This window comes from Phyllobates terribilis, unplaced genomic scaffold (assembly GCF_046119375.1).
Source record: "Phyllobates terribilis strain yellow unplaced genomic scaffold, ASM4611937v1 Scaffold_12__6_contigs__length_324123572, whole genome shotgun sequence".
NCBI lineage: Eukaryota > Metazoa > Chordata > Amphibia > Anura > Dendrobatidae > Phyllobates > Phyllobates terribilis.
In genome coordinates, this window is record NW_027362772.1 from 302,944,481 (window position 1) to 302,963,120 (window position 18,640).

Below are 18,640 nucleotides of genomic sequence, written 5' to 3' on the forward strand. Positions count from 1 at the left end.
GCGCTGAGAGGGGGGAGGCAGGAGGCGCTGAGAGGGGGGAGGCAGGAGACGCTGAGAGGGGGGAGGCAGGAGACGCTGAGAGGGGGGAGGCAGGAGACGCTGAGAGGGGGGAGGCAGGAGGCGCTGAGGGGGGAGGCAGGAGGCGCTGAGAGGGGGGAGGCAGGAGGCCCTGGGGGGAGAGGTGAAGCACTGAGAGGGGGGGGGGATGAGGCACTGAGAGGGGGGAGGCAGGAGGCCCAGGGGGGAGGCAGGAGGCGCTGAGAGGGGGGAGGCAGGAGGCGCTGAGAGGGGGGAGGCAGGAGGCGCTGAGAGGGGGGAGGCAGGAGGCCCTGGGGGGGGGAGGCAGGAGGCCCTGGGGGGGAGGCAGGAGGCACTGAGAGGGGGGAGGCAGGAGGCTCAGGGGGGAGGCAGGAGGCGCTGAGAGGGGGGAGGCAGGAGGTGCTGAGAGGGGGGAGGCAGGAGGCGCTGAGAGGGGGGAGGCAGGAGGCGCTGAGAGGGGGGAGGCAGGAGGCGCTGAGAGGGGGGAGGCAGGAGGCGCTCGGGGGGGGGGGGAGGCAGGAGACGCGCTTACGTTGATCATTTAGCTTTACAAACAAGGGACTTTCTGCTTTGGGCCCGCCTTATCTGGAGCATGCTCACTGGGTTTGCTGGCCCATGGCATGATCTATACAGAAAGTCACAGAGCTGGCTGACTCTGGACGTGACGGGGGCTTCCATCAGAAATTCGCTTGTTGTACAGTTATCAAATGAATCTCTCCCTTTAAGAATCCTTAAGGTGCACTCACGATGATCCTGCAGTCTAAACAGGCTGACTATCACCCCATGTGCTTGTTTGTTGAGTGAAATGATCTTTTTTCCTGCACAAAAGATTATCGTTCTCGGCAGCGCATTGTCTTGTGTAAACAGAATGTGCTGCCGAGAACAACGGCAGCCTGTGCTCACTGAATGTCCTATTACAGATGGGTGGTCGTTTTGTGCTGGACCTTTATACATAGGATATATTATATATTACCTGCATACAGTGGAGGCGGCCATGAGGCCGTGACTGGCAAGATGTGGGGTGCCAACCTATGGAGCATCGATGGCTCAGGGGTCGATACTATTGTCTTGAGTTCCTGGTGCTGAATTTGACAAAGGATTTTGGATGTCCTCCCTGTATCCTTATGGGAGACCTCCAGGGTCTCCGCTTTCTTCCTGCCCCCCTACAACATACTATTGGGTTAGTTTGGATATTAGACTGTGAGCCTTGGTGGCGAGGGGGACCGATGATCATATCTGTACGGCGCTGCGGGATATATTAGCGCCATATAAATAAAGGTCTAATCTCGTTCATTATCGCTCTGGGATCACTCGAAGCAAAGACCGCGAGACATTTTGTTTCCTCTAAACCAATAGAATTATATATTTATATATAATATGTAGAAATATAAGTTTATATCAAGAGTATAGCCCATTTGTTGTAGAGCAAGTCTGCAAATCTCTGCAGGAACCCCAACAGGAGAGAAAGGGTTAATGTAGCATAACTCTCATCATCAGACCTTCCAGCTGACAAGTGAAGCTCTTTGGGGGGCACCAAGTGTCTCCTGAAAAACCTTCAGAGATGTGGTAGTAAAAACCAAATGTACATTGTACCCCTCCCCCACCCCAATCCTGGTTTATGACGAGTTACCGGATTGGCTGGGGTGCGTTTTGCATGACGCACAAGCAGCTTTTCAGGCGAGCGCATTTTTTGTCCTGAGACACCAGATGGTATAAAATAGGTTATCAGATGCCCCCACTGAAGAAAAGGGTTCGATTTCCTGCTCTTTTCCTTCCTTGTCACCTCCTAGTTACAGATAACTAAATAAAAGCAGCATTTTTCGAATCTTACAATTTCTAAACATCATAAAAACAAAAAAAAAACCTCCCCAAATTCTGTTGTGCATTAAAGTCGGTAATCCGTACATTAAAGGGCACCGGGTACCTGTCCGCGCAGCTCTGCAGGGCATGAGGACGACAGTGCCATGGACACATAGAAGCCTAGCAACATTAATAAAGTTTTCAAAAGTTTCAGAACTTTCCGATAAGGAAAATCATTTTCCTTAGGGGGTCGGAGTGAGAGGGGGGGAAAGAATCTGAAACTTGCCACTCCCAGCCCACTATTATAGCCCCAGCGCAGGAATGGTCACAGTGCAGCCTCCAGCATTGGCGATGCCACAGCTGGAGGAGAAGAGACAGAGAAAGTCGTCGACGTGGGACCTCCTGCCCTCCCCAGGAGTGGTTAGCAGCACGACGAGAGATACAGGAGGATGAGTAACATCTTGGGGAGAGCGGGAGGTTTCCCACAGCTGAGAAATATTAAAAAATAATGTGAGGAGGAGAAAAATGCTAAATGATGCATTTTCCAACAGACGAGTTACGCTACAGACACTAGAGACCGCCGGGGAAAGAAAGGAGTGTGGGGGGGGGGGGGCGGGGGTCCGGACGCGCGTTCAGAAGAAAAGAGGGCGATCGGGAGTCCGTTTCTCTCTCTGTCCTTTCTTCTGTGGTCGGCCACATGCGACAAGTTGGGTTCGTTTTTTTCGGCACAGACGGAAGAGGAGCCGGGGAAAAGCCACAGTTTTACAGACAAGAAAAAACGTCAAGAATCACAAAATGGGGAGAGGGGGTTAACTCTTCACGCTAGAAGGCGACAAGCTGCTCAGAACTTGGGCAGGGAACGACGTCTTGCGAGTTTCGATCTGCAGATATCAAAATAAACCACATCGTCAGCACGTGGATAGAATGGGAAACTATTATTTCCTAAATCACATCCCATCACCAGAGAGGCGGCGTTATCCTACATCCGTACTCACCGTATTGTACCAGCTAGCAAGGGGTTAAAGGCGTACAGCCAGTCGTTCATGTCCTTGTCATTAATAGCCTGTAGCAGGATCCCGCGGTGTTTGGTGCAGACGGCAAATATGTTGGGACTCTAAACAATACAGGAGAAAGTTAGACAAAATCTGTGAAAAATGATGGTGGTTGTAGTAGTAACAAGTAATAGCAATTCTGCCTTGGGGTGCAGAACTTGGTATCAGACGTCTTAATAACTTCCTTGGCTGTTAGGCAGTATATCCTTAGCAACTAGACTGTCAGACATGACAAAGCTTGACTCGTGCCATGCAACCAGCAAAAAAAAGGAAAGCAACATGGCAGCGATCCACAGCTGCGGAATTAACCTGTTCAGGACCAATCGAAGTACAAATAAATACTAAAGTTGGTGCAAATCGACTCGCACCACTCGGTCCACCGGCCACAACAGTAACCTCAGGCCACTGAACGGGAACTGTGAGAATCGCCTCTCACCTGGCGACAGGAAAGAAAAATAGATTTCTACAAAAATAGTAACAAGAATATATATATATATATATATATATATATATATATATATACACTGGTAGCATATTAAAAAAAAGTTAGTTGGAACCATCAAACTTCTGCACCAAAGCACTCAGGCCTGTTTAAGAAATAATGAGAATATCCTAGAAATACATGTGGAATTGTATTCAATACGTCGGTCTCGGATCGGACCTTCACCATGGCCTGTTGGTCCTCGCTGTACTCCACTTGCGCTGTAGACAGGTTAATAAGACACCGCTCCACCGGATCCTTGTCACTGTTGTAGATGAAGACATATGGACGCCGGACGACCACGTACTGCTTGGCCCAAGAATGAGACTGAGGCTCCTTGAAGTTTAAATACCCCTTTTTAGAGACCACCGACCTGGAGACAAAGGAAATGGGGTTCATACAACAATCCGAGGAATGATCTCCTGACAAGGACATGTGTATTTTTCCGCTTATCGGTCTCCGATACCCGGGTCTCAGCTCTTCGATGTCGGGTACCAGGTTCAGGAACTCGTTCTTGCCGGCGCGGGCCAGGTACGAGCTTTCTACTGGGGGAATGATATGGAACTGTTCAAACTCCGTGCAAGGGCTGGAAGCGCGGGAATTGGCTTCGGGGGTCCTGTAAGAAACAGCACGGATGAAGCTCATGTGGGGGCAGCACGTATGTACAGGTACATCTATGTGTCGGCTTATCACTCACTTCTGATCTACGGAGCTGCATCTGGAGTCCGCTAGCGATGGACAGGTAGAAGATGGGGTGAGGGTGGCGCTGCTAAAGCTGGAGACGGACGGGTCACGACCGATGGGGGAAATATCGGACAGCTTGAAAAGAGAAAAGTTATAGTTAAATTTATATTAAAAAGCAAATCCAAGTCTTTATTAAAATAAAGTGAGTTATTTAGGGTCAGAAAAGTATGAGTAGTGTCTATTTAAAGGATTTTATTTACATTTTTACCAATTTATCAAGATAATAACCCCTTTAAAGTTCGGAAAAGCAGACGCAGCACCTCTGGAGGTCACAATGTGCACCTCACCTTACAATCACTGATGCTGTTGCATACTTGGGTCAGCTCCCGGTTATACGTATGAGTGAGGAGTCGCAAGCACTGCAAGAAAAGCAATAAAGATATTGGCCTTTGTTGCTTTCAGAAATCGTTAACACAAAGCCAAGAATAAGAGAGAAAATGGAGGCGACGGTCAATGTGCAGGATCTCGACTACCTTAGTTGCCAGCTCCTTTTCACGATCCACCAGGCTCTCGACGTCGGTGGAGTCGTATCCGCTGCTCTCGCTCGGGGTGATGGCACTTTCGAAGGTGGTGGTGGATATCTGGGAGGAGATGCTGGTGGAGGTGCTGAGCGTCCCACTGCTCAGACTGGGGGATATGGAGTCACTCAGGGATTTTGGGATACTATCGCCGAGCTTCTCTCTGAGCAGGAGGAAATGTCGAGTCTTCTCCACCTGGAAGAACAGTCAGGGGGATTCGTTATAGGACGATTCTTGATAATATCTCTCTTATTTAACCCTTGGGGTCATTTGTGTTGTTCTTAAACTTTCTTATTAAGGCGTGTAACACAAGATGATTCTGAACATGTTTAGAAACCTAAACTTTTTGCCAGTAACACAATCCAACGTGCCAAAGAGTCTTCACCACAAAGCTAAGTCCCTGAAGGAATATGATCTCCTTGAAGATACAGCTGGATTAGATGGTATTATATTGGGCACAATTTGGGGATCGATGTGCCTTTCTACCTCTTCGATCATGGATGATGTAGCAATGATTAATGTGGATGAATGATTTTTAGGCTGAACAGATACTTATCTCTATGGAAAGAGATAAGTGTCTGCCAGACTCCTCCAACGCCACTCAACGCTGTGGAAAGCAATAGGACTGGAGAGCAGAATCCCATCCGTCTATTCTTTCTCGTTCTATAGACGAGTACAATCCACAGATACAAGGGCCGCTCAGTTCACGGTGTTGAGCGAATAATCGGATTGTGGTACCTCATGTAACTGTTCCATCTTCTCCAGCTCCCACTGATGCTCCAGTATCAGGCTGTCCCCACGGGGTCGCCAGCCGGCCAGGTTCTCCTCCCCTCGGACGTACGCCACTGAGGTGTCCAGGATCTTTCTTCTTCTTCTTTGCATTCCTAAACGGTAAAATAAAAAATAAAAGAATGAAAAACAAATAAAGGAGAACGCCTCAAAAAAAATAAATATTGGTTAAAGGAATATTCTTTTAAGTGATGGCACATATGAAGGATTTCTGCAGCCCTTCCATTCTCAGGAGCAGTGGGAGTCTCAGCGACATATTATATTCTCATATCATCACCTATCGAGATTGGAATAACCCGGAGAAAATGTCATGAGAAATAACGGAATATTTTACAGAGTCCCTTTGCTTCCATTGTGGGCGGATGTCAGACAAGCGACATGTGCACAATTCTGGCACGGACGGACTCTTACCTGGACTCCCTGTGTCCGCCATTTTGCACAAACTGAGCTCATAGATTCCAGTTACTTTATTACTGCAAAAGAAAGACATGATAATCATATGTACGGAGTAACAGCTGCTGTCCCCCAGTACTGCTCATAGTCTATACAAACTTTTTACAAACTTTCTACAAACTTTTTGCAAACGTTTTATAAGTTGCCCCATCAGTCCCTGCAGTGTGCACCAATATTCCCACATATCACCCACACAAGAGGTCCAATTATCCTATTAAGGGAAAAACCTCAATAATCCCAGTACAAATAAATGTAAGTGTTTACCAGTCAGGGGACTTGGAGTAGCCGCTGCCAAAGAGACTGCGCAGGGAACGCGGAGGGGAGATCTTGGCATCACGAGAATAAAACACCATGCATACGTCCTTGGTAATGACGGCCGGCTGGATGCAATGGTCGAGCTGCGAGGAACAGAACCCAAAGTTACATTATATTGCAGTTTATACAGCGTCTAAACTGTGCGGCCGTAAAATACAGAGAAGCAGATCTGACAATAAATACCTCCAAATAGGCCGACAGCGTCATGTAAATCTTCTCTCCGTAGGGGGTGACGCGGTTCAGGAGTAAAGAGTTATGCAGGGAACTGTCCCAGACCGCCTCGAAGCGATAAAACGTCCTGCAGAGCCGCGGGGAATGGATGATGTGAGTTATCCGCATTGACGGCGCATCCCAGACCCAACAAAAAACACAAGGACACAACCAGAGCGATGTACTGGGCTCTACACAGGATGGGGTACTGCTAGGAAATGTGGGGTCTTCTCATTCCTTATCTATAAGACTTTTGGATGACTGACCACTAGGGGTGCTGTTTCACAATTGGATACTTGGGTGGAAAAGAACGGAAGTACATTTGATCATAGCTATTCATTGCATTTCTATGGACCCATAAACCTGGGATGGATAGAGTCAAAGATACAAAGAGAAACAAAGTTGGAGACACTCATGAAACCCAGGTCCAATTAATATTTAAAGGGTTGTTTCCCATCTTTATAAATGGGTATAGTCTGAGTGCGCTTGTAAAGACTAGCACTTTTGCAGTTTACTGCTTATTAAAATTTTAATTTGTTCTTGAGATATACACATTTCTTTTGTTGACAGCTCGTTGCCTCGGAGACCAACCACTGCTGCTATAATGTACACAGTGTTTACAAGCTCTTTTCTTTTAAGCATGTAAGTGCTTGCTGTGAAGCTGGTCAGAATCACTGGAGCTCGCTGATCCCTCCTAATCCCGGCCAGCCTCAGAGCACAGCTTACAAGACTGACAGCAGTGGTGGTCGGTCTCCTAGGAAACAAGCTTCAGACAAAAGAAAAAAAGTGTTAACATCTCAAGAACAGCTGCAAATTTTAATAAGCAGTTAATGGCAAAAGTGCTTGTTTTTACAAGCATTATCAGACGAGATTCATCAATAAAGATGGGCAGAGCTTTAATACAAGTTGCAGAGATCTATTGCAGACAGAAGACCCTGTAAAATGCAAGAGAAACTTTGCAAAAAAGTTTTCTTTTTGACTCTCTGCAGTCCGAATCTGTAAGAAATCACAGTAGTGTCCCATGAAACCTCAGCTTGAAATCTACAAGGTATAATAGTCTAGATAGTAGAAAAGCGCTAGGCAGGGAGCGGGGGAAGTAAAGCTGGAGGGTGAACGGGGTGGGGGACATAAAGTATTCTGTGCGAGGCCTGAGAATCTTTATGTGCGGGAAAGGGAAAAGCAAAACAGAAAATACCTAGGCATATCCTTATCAAGAAACAGCCTGAAAGACACAGAAGAAGAAGCTGCCATTAGTGACAGAGACCGTGAGGGGCACAAAACCGAGGGGGGAACCCGGGAGAAGAGAGACAAGGGATCAGCAGAGAGGATAAAATAAAAAAATGAAGAGGAACGCAAAATATAACAGAAGATGGAGAATGACAGCAAAGCCATATATGCGTAAGCCGCTCCACTGGATATGAACAGGTTAATGGGCCCTGGTATCGGACATTACCTGCTGCTATCAGACATTACCTGCTGCTATCAGACATTACCTGCTGCTGCTGTGATTTTTGAGGTATTTGGCGGAGATTATGTTGAGGGAAAGAACCGCGTCAGCCGCCGCTTCATCCACTTCTGCATTGTTACGTACTCTCCCTAGACGGACGCACAGGTGACAGCAGGTTAGTGGTGACCCAAGAGCTACATCCTAACAGGTGACAGCGGCCATGATACGTACCGACTACCAGCTCCCGCACGTCCTTCCAGTGCAGCTCATTCCCTTTCTCGTGTATTATAGTCACCGTGATTCTGCGCTGGATCCCCTGTCACAATAAATATCTTCGTCATGATAAGCTTGTGAGACATCAGCATCTGCTATGTCTAAAATATGATGATTATTCTGCAGACAATCCACAGCTGCAAGACCACTGGCCTACTCCTATCACATGTGAATGGCCACCTTCAGTCCGGTGCTCTTGAACTGTGGGGTACAGTTGAGCAAAAAAAATTTCAGGATCCTCCTCCAGCACAACACTGGGCCAGAGCCCTGAGTACGTCCTCCTCCCTGCAGGCATGCACAGGGGATCTTCTGATTAGTAGGCCCGGAGGGCACCAACGTGTGCATCACACTGGGCTTACTAATCAGCAGAGGCAACGAGGATGGCAGCAGCTAGGAGGAGGCTCACAGGCCCATGCTCCAGCAACCATGTCGGTTGTGACCACTGGACCAGAGCCCTAAGTACGTCCTCCTCCCTGCAGGCATCCCCAGGGGATCTTCTGATTAGTAGGTCCAGGGCGCACCGACATGTTTGCGTCACGCTGCAATGATGATGCTACGCCGGGCTTAGTAATCACTGGTGGAGTTGCCAGCAGCAAGGAGGAGATTCGCAGGTATATGGCCCGGTGGCCACGGACTACAGATCTAGGCGTTGGATAGGGGTCCTGCAAATCTTTTTGCTCATCTCTACTGTGGGGACATCGGAGTCTTGCAGCTGAACAACAGATGCTAAAATACAGACAAAACATACAAGAAACAAAATGAACATAAACCCTGCTGTAACTAAATAAGTAAAGAGCAGAAGTGCATTTAAACGACATAAGGTTTTTAGTAACACTGTTTTTGATCAAAAATAGCATAAAAGCCATCACACAATGGCACGGTGACCCTGAATATTCAGTGTAGGACCATCCTGAATAGGGTCACCGTGCCATTGTGTGATGGCTTTTATGCTATTTTTGATCAAAAACAGTGTTACTAAGAACCCTATGTTGTTTAAATGCACTTCTGCTCTTTACTTATTTAGTTACAGCAGGGTTAATGCTCATTTTGTTTCTTGCTGGTTTTGCCTGATTTATGGCCATTGTGAACATACGTTTATGTGCTGCATGTATACCATCTTAAACCAGGCTAATTTTTTTATTTTTTTTTCACATGCTAAAATCCAGTTGGCTATTTTGCATTAAAGAATGTAAAGAACTTGTGAAAATAATAACAGTCTATGTTTCTCTATATGGAATCAAATGGTCAAAAAATAAGGAAAAAAAAATCCAGACATATACCGGCGAGAAGGAGGGCAAAAGAACAGACTCTTGGCCTCCTTATGGTGAACGGGGGCCGGTTTACGATTTGTGCCAGGAGCTTCCCCGGTACACATAGTAAATCTACACTGAGCCCATTCTCTCTCGATGTGACATACCTGGTGGAGCAGGAAGGTTCCCTGGCAGGACAGACCTCCGGAGTGATCCACAACAGCCGGGATGTACCTGGAGAAAAGCAGCACATGGCGGTCACCCCCTGAATATGGACGATGGGTACAATTTGCATCCTCATCCTCTCACTTACTCTCCTGTAGGCTCCAATTCACTGATCTCGAACCAAACCAACAGGTCGTATTTGCTGACGCTCTGTCCAAGGCTCGGTTTGCTTAGAGGATTTAGTTTGGTGGCTGGAACTGTAATGTAAATGCAGAGAATGAGAAAAAAGGCACTGGGACCAACGTAGGAGAAAGAAAACCTACAGGAGGTGGGCACTGCACGGCCACATCACCGAGACCTCCACTACTAACCATCTCTCTTGGGAGCCCTCTCCGGCAGGCAGGTGGGTATTGGCAGGGAGAGAAATGACGGCAGCTGCTCGGCCCTGTCTTGGAGCGTCGCAGAGAGTGCATGAGCGTGCTCAGATAGTGTGTCCAGCACTGGCACACTGACATAGCTGGACATTAGGTACCTGACCAAATTTATCTTCCTCTCGCCCGCTACCAGGGACAATTCAATGATGCAAAGGAGGAGAAAAAGCAAAGGGAAATGCAAGGCCAGGGGGTAAAAACCAAAAAAAGAAAAATATAGTCATCATGCAGCGAGAAAAATGAATGAAAAAATGAGAGGTTAAACGTATGAAAAGCATAAAGCATGCAGAGCAGCAATCATCAGTGCGGGGCAAAGTAAGAGAATTTATGGTGTGTAAGGTTACTGCATCATCCTATATGGTAATTACTCACCAGGTTTAGAGAGGGGCATCGGAGGGGGAAAATGACGACGGGAAGTCTGAATTGGGCTGTAAGGAAAGGAATTCGTTATGACCCATCCATGAGACAAGTGCTAGACACATAGGTGCATACACGCACACTGCCCCACCTGAGGTCCTGGCCCTGGGAGTGGAGCGGGTGCTGCTGATAATGTCCAAACACTTCAAACACAATAGGGTTGGATTTGATATATTCTATGAAGGATTTGGTAACCTCGACTGCGATCTGTGAAGAAATAAATAAATGTGGATTCGTTATTCCATAGCCTCCAGTATAGCGAGTCGAAGTCTTGGTCGCCGGCCACTTACATTCTGTACATGGTAGAAGCCCAGCGGGTTCCCACGACCGTTGTTTTTAAGAGGTTCTGTAGAAAAGGCCTCGTCGTGCCGATGTAAAAAGCTGCAAGACACTCGGAATCAGCGCCCGATACTGAACCACCAGAAGCAGATGATCACACGTACAGAGGGGGATGTTACTGTGGCGCAGGCCACTTTCATGGTCGTAGACGCAATGGACGCCACATTTATTACAGCAGTGATTGAATGGCAACTCACTTGAACTGGCAGAAGATGTCGGCGTATTCTTGGGGGATGCCACTCGCTTGTAGCACGGTGACCCGGAAAGTGAAGACGCTGCCGATCTTCAGGTGTTCTCCTATATCTTCAGAAAACCCTTCAATCATCATCTTCCCATCCAGAAGACTGCCGGATTTCATGTCTGTGGGGTTATAAGAGGTTATAAGAAAAGGGCCGAGCAGGAGGTGGCAGGACTCTGGTTCAGTGCCCCTAGGTCCATTACCCATCTCAGCCAGCCGGTTGACTTCCTCCATAGGAGTGTTCAGCTCTGAATTTTGACCCTGTCCTTCTACAATGCGCAGTTCTTCCAGAGACAACCCAGAGCGAGTGAGGACGGCGGGGAATACATCATTCTGCGACAGAGAAGAAATGTCAAAAAGTAGTTATCTACAGTTCACTTACAGGGAGTCTGTGAGCCCGGACTGACAGAGTAAGTAATCAGGCTCTAAACAGGTCAGAAATCTCCCAAAGAATGAGAAAAACGCTCACTCGTCTTCTGCAGTCATTTTAAAGCCGGCTCCAAAATCATTGTTCTCGGCAGCACATCTTCCTGTGTAAACAAGACGATGTGCTGCAGAGAACAATGATATCCTATGTGGAAGGAAAGAACGGCCGTGTTAGCGATCATGCTTTGTGCACAGACGTGCAGTCGGCCGGTCTAAATAGGTTCATAAATGACCGCCGATTAGATTGCATGTAGCCGATTGGTGCAGACGCACGTGTAAACACGGCATAATAATCCCTATGGAAGACATCATGTGATTTTATTAAAGAGCTTATTTTCATTTACTATGGGACGAAGCACTAATAGGCAGTAAGTTGCTAGCTACCTGCCTGTTGTGCCCGGCGCCGATCTCTGCCGGCAGAGCGGTCACAGGCCGATTCAGTGGCTTCTGCCAACGTCACATCGAAAGAGCAGCGACTTCTCTTTCGCTCTGTTGATGGGGTGTGACTGACGACATCATGTTGATTGACAGCCAGCTCCCTGCTGCCTTATTGCGGGGAGTCAGCTGTCAATCAGTATGATGTCGATAGTCACACCCTGTCGACAGAGCAGCCCGGAAGAAGAAGAGCTGCTCTGTTGACATGACGTCAGCAGAAGCCGCTTTGTCGCTGGCAGTAGCGGTCTGTGACAACTCTGAGTCGGCAGCGGGTAGAACAGGCAGATAGTTGCCTCTAATAGCAAATATATATATATATATATATATATATATAATAGTCCTGGGCAACCCCTTTAAGAACACATAGAAATTAAGTGTCGTTAAATGATATCTACTAATGAAGCATGAAAATCCACGTTGTCCTCCGCCTCGGCACAAGACCCTCAGTGGTGGGCGCTATACCCCACGTGTGACCTTTCTCTTGATAACTTACCTTATTAAAGTAATCATTGTCAAATGAGATCTTGGCAGTTCCCGACTGTCGAATGCCGGATCCATAATCTGGAGCTTCTTCATCACCTGATAAAAAAAAACATTAATATGAAAGGTTTAAAACATAGGACCCTCACAGGAGACTCATGCTGCCCGTGGTTCGGCTCTACTGATAGGTCTGGACCTGTCAATCACGCCGAGCTGGGATGTGCTGCCCCCATGACCTGTCCCTGCCGGATGATAGTCAGTACGATATAGAAGCAATCCGACTATTGCTACTTACCAGCAATTGCTTGCACGGCAACACGCAGGAACCCACGTACATCCCCCTTCTCGCTCACTATGGCCACCCGATGGACCAGGGGGACGGGGAATAGCAGATTACTGAGATAGACAAACGCTCTGGAAGAGAAACCACGGAGGGCGCTGCGTTACATGACTGCGCTGCGTTGCCGCCTATTCACAGGTCACTTCTCTCTGTCAGGATCCGAGAACACGTCGTCTGCATCCACCCAGAAATGATGAGCGACAGATGTGATAGACAGCACCAGACGATGGAGGCCGAAACTAGACACTACGTCATACACCATGGATCCACGCTCATCTAACTCAACCGGCGAGGGGTTAAAGGGAACGCAACGGAAAGAAACCAAAATGAAAATGAACACAGGTTACAAACATAATCAGAACCGAAAGCATAAAAAAGGATTAATCAGCCGTGTTATAACCACACTGCAAAGTAAAGGAAGTAGCTGCAAAGGAATCATGAAGTATTAAAATAAAATAGAGCTATTGTGTTCCGGACCTCAAATGTCTCTAGGAAGGAGGGGAGTCCAGAGGTGGCAGAAATCGGCAGTGATGGATTCACCCGGGGAACTGGCCTTGAATACGGGCCGTGTGAGAAGAGAGGATGACATCTCCTGCCATACAATCAACCCGATAAATTCTCAGCCTTGTATGATGGTGAGATTGCCAATATACCGTGCTCCAATTATTTTCAAGATCTCTGCTTACTGGCAGTGAATTGCAATGTTCACTATTTGTGCAGCCGCTGCGGTGGAGATGCTGATATTTCTGGCTATTGTGAGATTATAATCAGTATTTTTCACCAGTCTCTGTGAAAGAAGCAGCAGTAGCATGGAGGACATTACTCAGCAGTACTGAGCAGTGTGGCTATGAATCCAGCTCTGGGGTCAGATAAACACTTACTAGAAAGCAGCCAAACAGGTTTTGATTGGTCTATGCTTCTCTCTCTTCATAGACTTCAATATGAAGCCGTAACATGATCCCTCAGTGAGATAGCAGGATGTCTTATTTTCACCAAGTCTCATTTTAGCAGTTTTTCAGAGTAAACAAGGAGATCAGGGGAGGAAAAGAAGTGTCTCATAAATGGAGAAAGAAGCAGATATTTTACTAAAGTTTCTTATATTCATTTGTGCTATTGACTTATACAAAGTTGGTCGAAACCAAAAATGACTGCTTCAGCTTTCAGAGGACTTTTTTTTTAGACTGGTTATATTGCTTTAAACCCACGACGAGAAATAGGTTTGGGTCAGCGAGGGTTTGAATTCATTGGCAGCAAGCAGAGATCTCATATTTTAAGTCATTAAAACAAAGTATAGTAGAAAGTGACAATTAATATGTCTTGTGTATTATATATAAGTTGCACAGTAGTTTTATCTGAAGGCCAATGTACATGATATTATCACAAAAAACCTTTAGAAAAAGTCTAAAACTAGTTACATCTGTAATTTAAAATACACGACAGGCTAGTATGAAAGGTATTAGAAAAAGGATATTTAATTATCAGAATACCCCTTTAAGGCACTAGCTCATTTAGTGGTGTGGGAGGGAGTTGTGGTAAACCATGAGTTACTAAGTCCTGCCTATGAGGAGCACAGACAACCCAAACTTTTAAATAGTGTTCCTTTTGCTCCCATCTGGTATTCCCCACAACCATAGCCAAGGACAAGAGGAAGGGAACAAAAGTATTAGCAGCGAGGTTGGTGAGGAAATGGCAACACAAAACAAACTACAAACCAAGGAAAAAGTAAAATATGCTTTGTTTTCCTTTTTCTTTGAAAGAAAAAAATTAAAACTAAAAAAAAAAAAAAAAAATGAAAATGAAATTCAGGTGATGACCCTGTCACACTTCCTTAGCATTCCTGCGTCTGACAACCTATGATAGGCAAGGAAAGGACAAGTTCTCACATTTACCCACCGGACCGGGGGGAGGAGTTAACAGCAGAAAACTTTTAGGGTATTTAAATTCAGTATAAAGCTTTCAAGTTTCCAAAACTGAAGCATTATCTTACGGCGATCCTAAGCATACTATAATGATCCCAAAGTGCCAATGGGAGTGTAAAACAGTTTTGTCCTCTATGTCCCTCTTCTCGGGGTCCTCGCAGCCCCTGAGCAGCGGGGACACAGATCACAAGACACTTCAGGGGTGCTCAGGAATTCCTCACGGGTGTGTCCTGCTTTTCTTACCGCTTTCTTTGGCACCATAAGGTGCCATTTGGTGAAACAATTGGGTTCATAACTTCAACTTTGATACATTATCTAGACTTATAATGTAAAAGGGATCTGAGAAAGGGGGAGAGGTCCCCTTTAATATTTAATATACAATGATTGAGGTACAGATATTCAATGAGATCGTCTATTGTGACCATATGGGATGACACCAGGCTTAAGAAGAATAGAGGATGGTGAGGGTGCTTCTGCTGCTCCAGTCCGGACATTTATACCTTCATGGTCTCAAATTTTATTCTTTTTAATCCTTTTTTTTCCTTTGACCAACTCCCATATGACTGCAAATAAAGTGCTTTTAGGATCAATGTGAAGAACTTCGTCCTTTCCTACCAAATCCTTGCGCAACCTCACCAACCTTCCTACTAAAATGAACCATGGGGACCGGTCATAAAACGGGTCGTGCCCATCGCTGAAGAGGTCAGATCCTTCCTCATTCCCCACATCTGAGCCGGTGTCATCTACAAATGGCTCATCGTCGAAATCTTCCATCTGGTCCTGCTGCTCGTCCGCCAGCTCGGTGATGTCGGAGTCGGCTGTTGAAAAGGTGGGGGATGGGGTGCGGTCTGCCAGCCGCTCGTTGACGCAGCCGTGGAATATGGGAGAACTAGACATTTGCAATGGAAGAGTCGTTATCATAACCCAGAGGCACTGGTGCAGGAGGATGGGGGATGGGAGGGCGGCGGGGCTCGGACACTCCATAGATCACCAGTGAAACAAAGCATAAATCAAATAAAAATGAAAGAGGAGGAAGACCGGAGGGGCAGAGAAATAAGCAAAAAGAGAGCGGCGAGGAGACAAGCAAGGTGCAAATCAAAGAGTAACGTATAGGGGCAGTGGGTGTGCACAATGCACAGGGCAGAATAACATAGGAAGTAAATACATCAATAACTACTGTATATTGTCAGGTGCAAAAATAATAGGGGCAGATGGCGGTGCAATGGGGGGCTACGTATAAAACCAAGCCAAGCACAATGTAATAGGGCCTATGACAGCAAAACGTGTCCGCCAGTTATCAAAGAGGAGTCCCAATGTTCTGCAAGGGCCACCAGGAGAAATCCGACCATGAAAAACGATCGGCCTGAGGCTGCACTACTGAGATTCCGATGACGACAAACCCCCTTCCCCCTTATGTGGAGCCAAATCATCCTCTACAAACACAAATGTCACGTAGGATGTAGATACTGAAGTAGACGATTATCGGCCTCCACCGCACCTGACGGGAGGCATGGCGCAGCTCTCGGTGGTGCAGCCTTAGATTTTAGTTTTACATACTTAGTGTTTGTTTTTTCTTGATCAAGCGGATCCTGAAATGTATTTTTGCCAGGAATCTGAGCAGACAAGGATGGCGCCCAAATTACTGCAGCTTATTATGGTTTACAGAGGGGGTCCAGAGCGGAAGAAGCCCCTCGATGATGTCTACGTGCCCTAATACACTATTGTTGTGTTATCAAACACAATGATTGACATACGGAGGGGTAAATTCATCCAACTGTTTATGCCAGAAAAGTGGAGTTAAAAAAGTTGCAAAGTTTTGGGCAACAATTTTAAAAAACGACAAATGGGTTCCACCTCTGACGGTTGACTGAAAAGCGTTTCTAGGATTTCACACAGGCCGTCATGTGTTATCCATTATTAAGAATAAAGGTGGGAGTGATATAAAACCAAACAAAAGCCCCCCCGCTGTCAGTGTAGCAGCGGCCTCATGCACGAGGCTCGCACCCGGGGATGACCCTACCTGCCCACAAGCTTGAACCAGTGGAAGCGATCGTAGAAGGGGTCACCGCCGCTCAGCACCGCGTCCGGCTCATCCTGGACGTTAGACGCCATTTCTCCCGCTCGGTCGTACATTTCTCGCATCTGTTCTAGTCGCAATCTGCGGGAGCAGATGTAGAAGATTAGAGAAGATATCTGCCAGACTCGAAGGCTTTTCTGACATAGCACAACAGCATCTTTATTATTTTTCAGCCACAGCCAGGTGAAAGAGGTCGAGTTGCAATACCAGACACAGGCTGTAAACATGAGTGGCACTGTTGTTTGCAAATTACTTGCAGACCTTTTTCTGGAGAATCCCTTTAAGTATTATCATAGCAGATCAGTGGTAACTCGCCTGAGCTTTTCCAGTGACCAGTAGTGCGTGGCTCCATTTTTCAGGTCTTGCACTTCCACAGCCACCACGGTACGAGGGAATGGCAGATCTTCAGGTATTTTCTCAGATTCAGGAGGAAGCAGCTCCGGCAGAAGTGGCGAGTACAGCGTATCCGTCAGCAGCACAAACTGGAACTGCACCTAATGGGAAGACAGGGAAGAAATGGTTAAAAGGCTTCCAGAATCGCTGTCTCCTCCGTTCTCTCGCGCCTCCAACTCTCCGCATGGAAGCGGGTAAGAAAATTAACGAAGGTCCGACGAGCTCCTCACCTTCTTCTTCAGCTCCACGCTGATGGCGTTGGCTTCCTTTAGGTACACAGCGTTGCCCCACAGCAGGTCCCGGAGAGATGTGAACTGATGGTGCTTCCACTTCTTGAATGCCCACTGGGCAAGCTCAAACTCGTGCTGAGTCCAGGGAACTGTACAGAGGTAAAGCGTTACAGCCAATGGGCACCTAAAAGCATCGGCTGCACAGCGGCACTGACCGAGGACGGCACTCTCCACAGCGTCCAGTCCCAGCAGCCACCATACAGGAGGGTGGAGCAGGCCTGACTGTCTGCAGCTAATGCTAGATACACCACTAGGGCGAGCTCCCTATATACAGAGATACATGATCCTGTCTACAGTCACCACTAGGGCGAGCTCCCTATATACAGAGATACATGATAATATCCTGTCTACAGTCACCACTAGGGGGAGCTCCCTGTATACAGAGATACATGATAAGATTCTGTCTGCAGTCACCACTAGGGGGAGCTCCCTGTATACAGAGATACAGGATAAGATTCTGTCTGCAGCCACCACTAGGGCGAGCTCCCTATATACAGAGATACATGATAATATCCTGTCTACAGTCACCACTAGGGGGAGCTCCCTGTATACAGAGATACATGATAAGATTCTGTCTGCAGTCACCACTAGGGGGAGCTCCCTGTATACAGAGATACAGGATAAGATTCTGTCTGCAGTCACCACTAGGGGGAGCTCCCTGTATACAGAGATACATGATAAGATTCTGTCTACAGCCACCACTAGGGGGAGCTCCCTGTATACAGAGATACATGATAAGATTCTGTCTGCAGTCACCACTAGGGGGAGCTCCCTGTATACAGAGATACAGGATAAGATTCTGTCTGCAGTCACCACTAGGGGGAGCTCCCTGTATACAGAGATACATGATAAGATTCTGTCTACAGCCACCACTAGGGGGAGCTCCCTGTATACAGAGATACATGATAATATTCTGTCTGCAGCCACCACTAGGAGGAGCTCCCTGTATACAGAGATACATGATAAGATCCTGTCTGCAGCCACCACTAGGGGGAGCTCCCTATATACAGAGATACATGATAATATTCTGTCTGCAGCCACCACTAGGAGGAGCTCCCTGTATACAGAGATACATGATAAGATCCTGTCTGCAGCCACCACTAGGGGGAGCTCCCTGTATACAGAGATACATGATAAGATTCTGTCTGCAGTCACCACTAGAGGGAGCTCCCTGTATACAGAGATACATGATAAGATCCTGTCTGCAGCCAGCACTAGAGGGAGCTCCCTGTATACAGAGATACATGATAAGATTCTGTCTGCAGTCACCACTAGAGGGAGCTCCCTGTATACAGATACATGATAAGATTCTGTCTGCA

General features: G+C 47.0%; 1 protein-coding gene across 19 annotated transcripts in view; it reads right to left on the minus strand.

Moving 5' to 3' along the window:
- Positions 1-552: 552 nt before the first annotated feature.
- The window catches only part of KIF1B (kinesin family member 1B), a 95,515-nt gene continuing 77,427 nt past the window's right edge, over positions 553-18,640 (minus strand). For 5 of the 19 annotated variants that reach the window (XM_073657262.1, XM_073657263.1, XM_073657265.1 and 2 more), the window contains 26 exons: positions 17,262-17,410; positions 16,954-17,132; positions 16,582-16,719; positions 15,202-15,450; positions 12,598-12,716; positions 12,316-12,401; positions 11,165-11,294; positions 10,921-11,083; positions 10,675-10,765; positions 10,476-10,591; positions 10,340-10,395; positions 9,685-9,793; positions 9,539-9,605; positions 8,080-8,164; positions 7,895-7,997; positions 6,375-6,489; positions 6,141-6,274; positions 5,835-5,896; positions 5,373-5,518; positions 4,590-4,829; positions 4,404-4,475; positions 4,070-4,191; positions 3,839-3,988; positions 3,553-3,745; positions 2,835-2,953; positions 555-2,720 (listed from right to left, as the gene is read on the minus strand). In XM_073657262.1, coding sequence (XP_073513363.1) covers positions 2,681-2,720; positions 2,835-2,953; positions 3,553-3,745; positions 3,839-3,988; positions 4,070-4,191; positions 4,404-4,475; positions 4,590-4,829; positions 5,373-5,518; positions 5,835-5,896; positions 6,141-6,274; positions 6,375-6,489; positions 7,895-7,997; positions 8,080-8,164; positions 9,539-9,605; positions 9,685-9,793; positions 10,340-10,395; positions 10,476-10,591; positions 10,675-10,765; positions 10,921-11,083; positions 11,165-11,294; positions 12,316-12,401; positions 12,598-12,716; positions 15,202-15,450; positions 16,582-16,719; positions 16,954-17,132; positions 17,262-17,410 — 3,233 coding nt within the window. In that variant the 3' untranslated portion in view covers positions 555-2,680. Of the gene's footprint in view, positions 2,721-2,834; positions 2,954-3,552; positions 3,746-3,838; positions 3,989-4,069; positions 4,192-4,403; positions 4,476-4,589; positions 4,830-5,372; positions 5,519-5,834; positions 5,897-6,140; positions 6,275-6,374; positions 6,490-7,596; positions 7,624-7,894; positions 7,998-8,079; positions 8,165-9,538; positions 9,606-9,684; positions 9,794-10,339; positions 10,396-10,475; positions 10,592-10,674; positions 10,766-10,920; positions 11,084-11,164; positions 11,295-12,315; positions 12,402-12,597; positions 12,717-15,201; positions 15,451-16,581; positions 16,720-16,953; positions 17,133-17,261; positions 17,411-18,640 lie in introns of all 19 variants that reach the window. The other 14 variants (XM_073657264.1, XM_073657254.1, XM_073657258.1 and 11 more) reach the window with 7 other exon arrangements.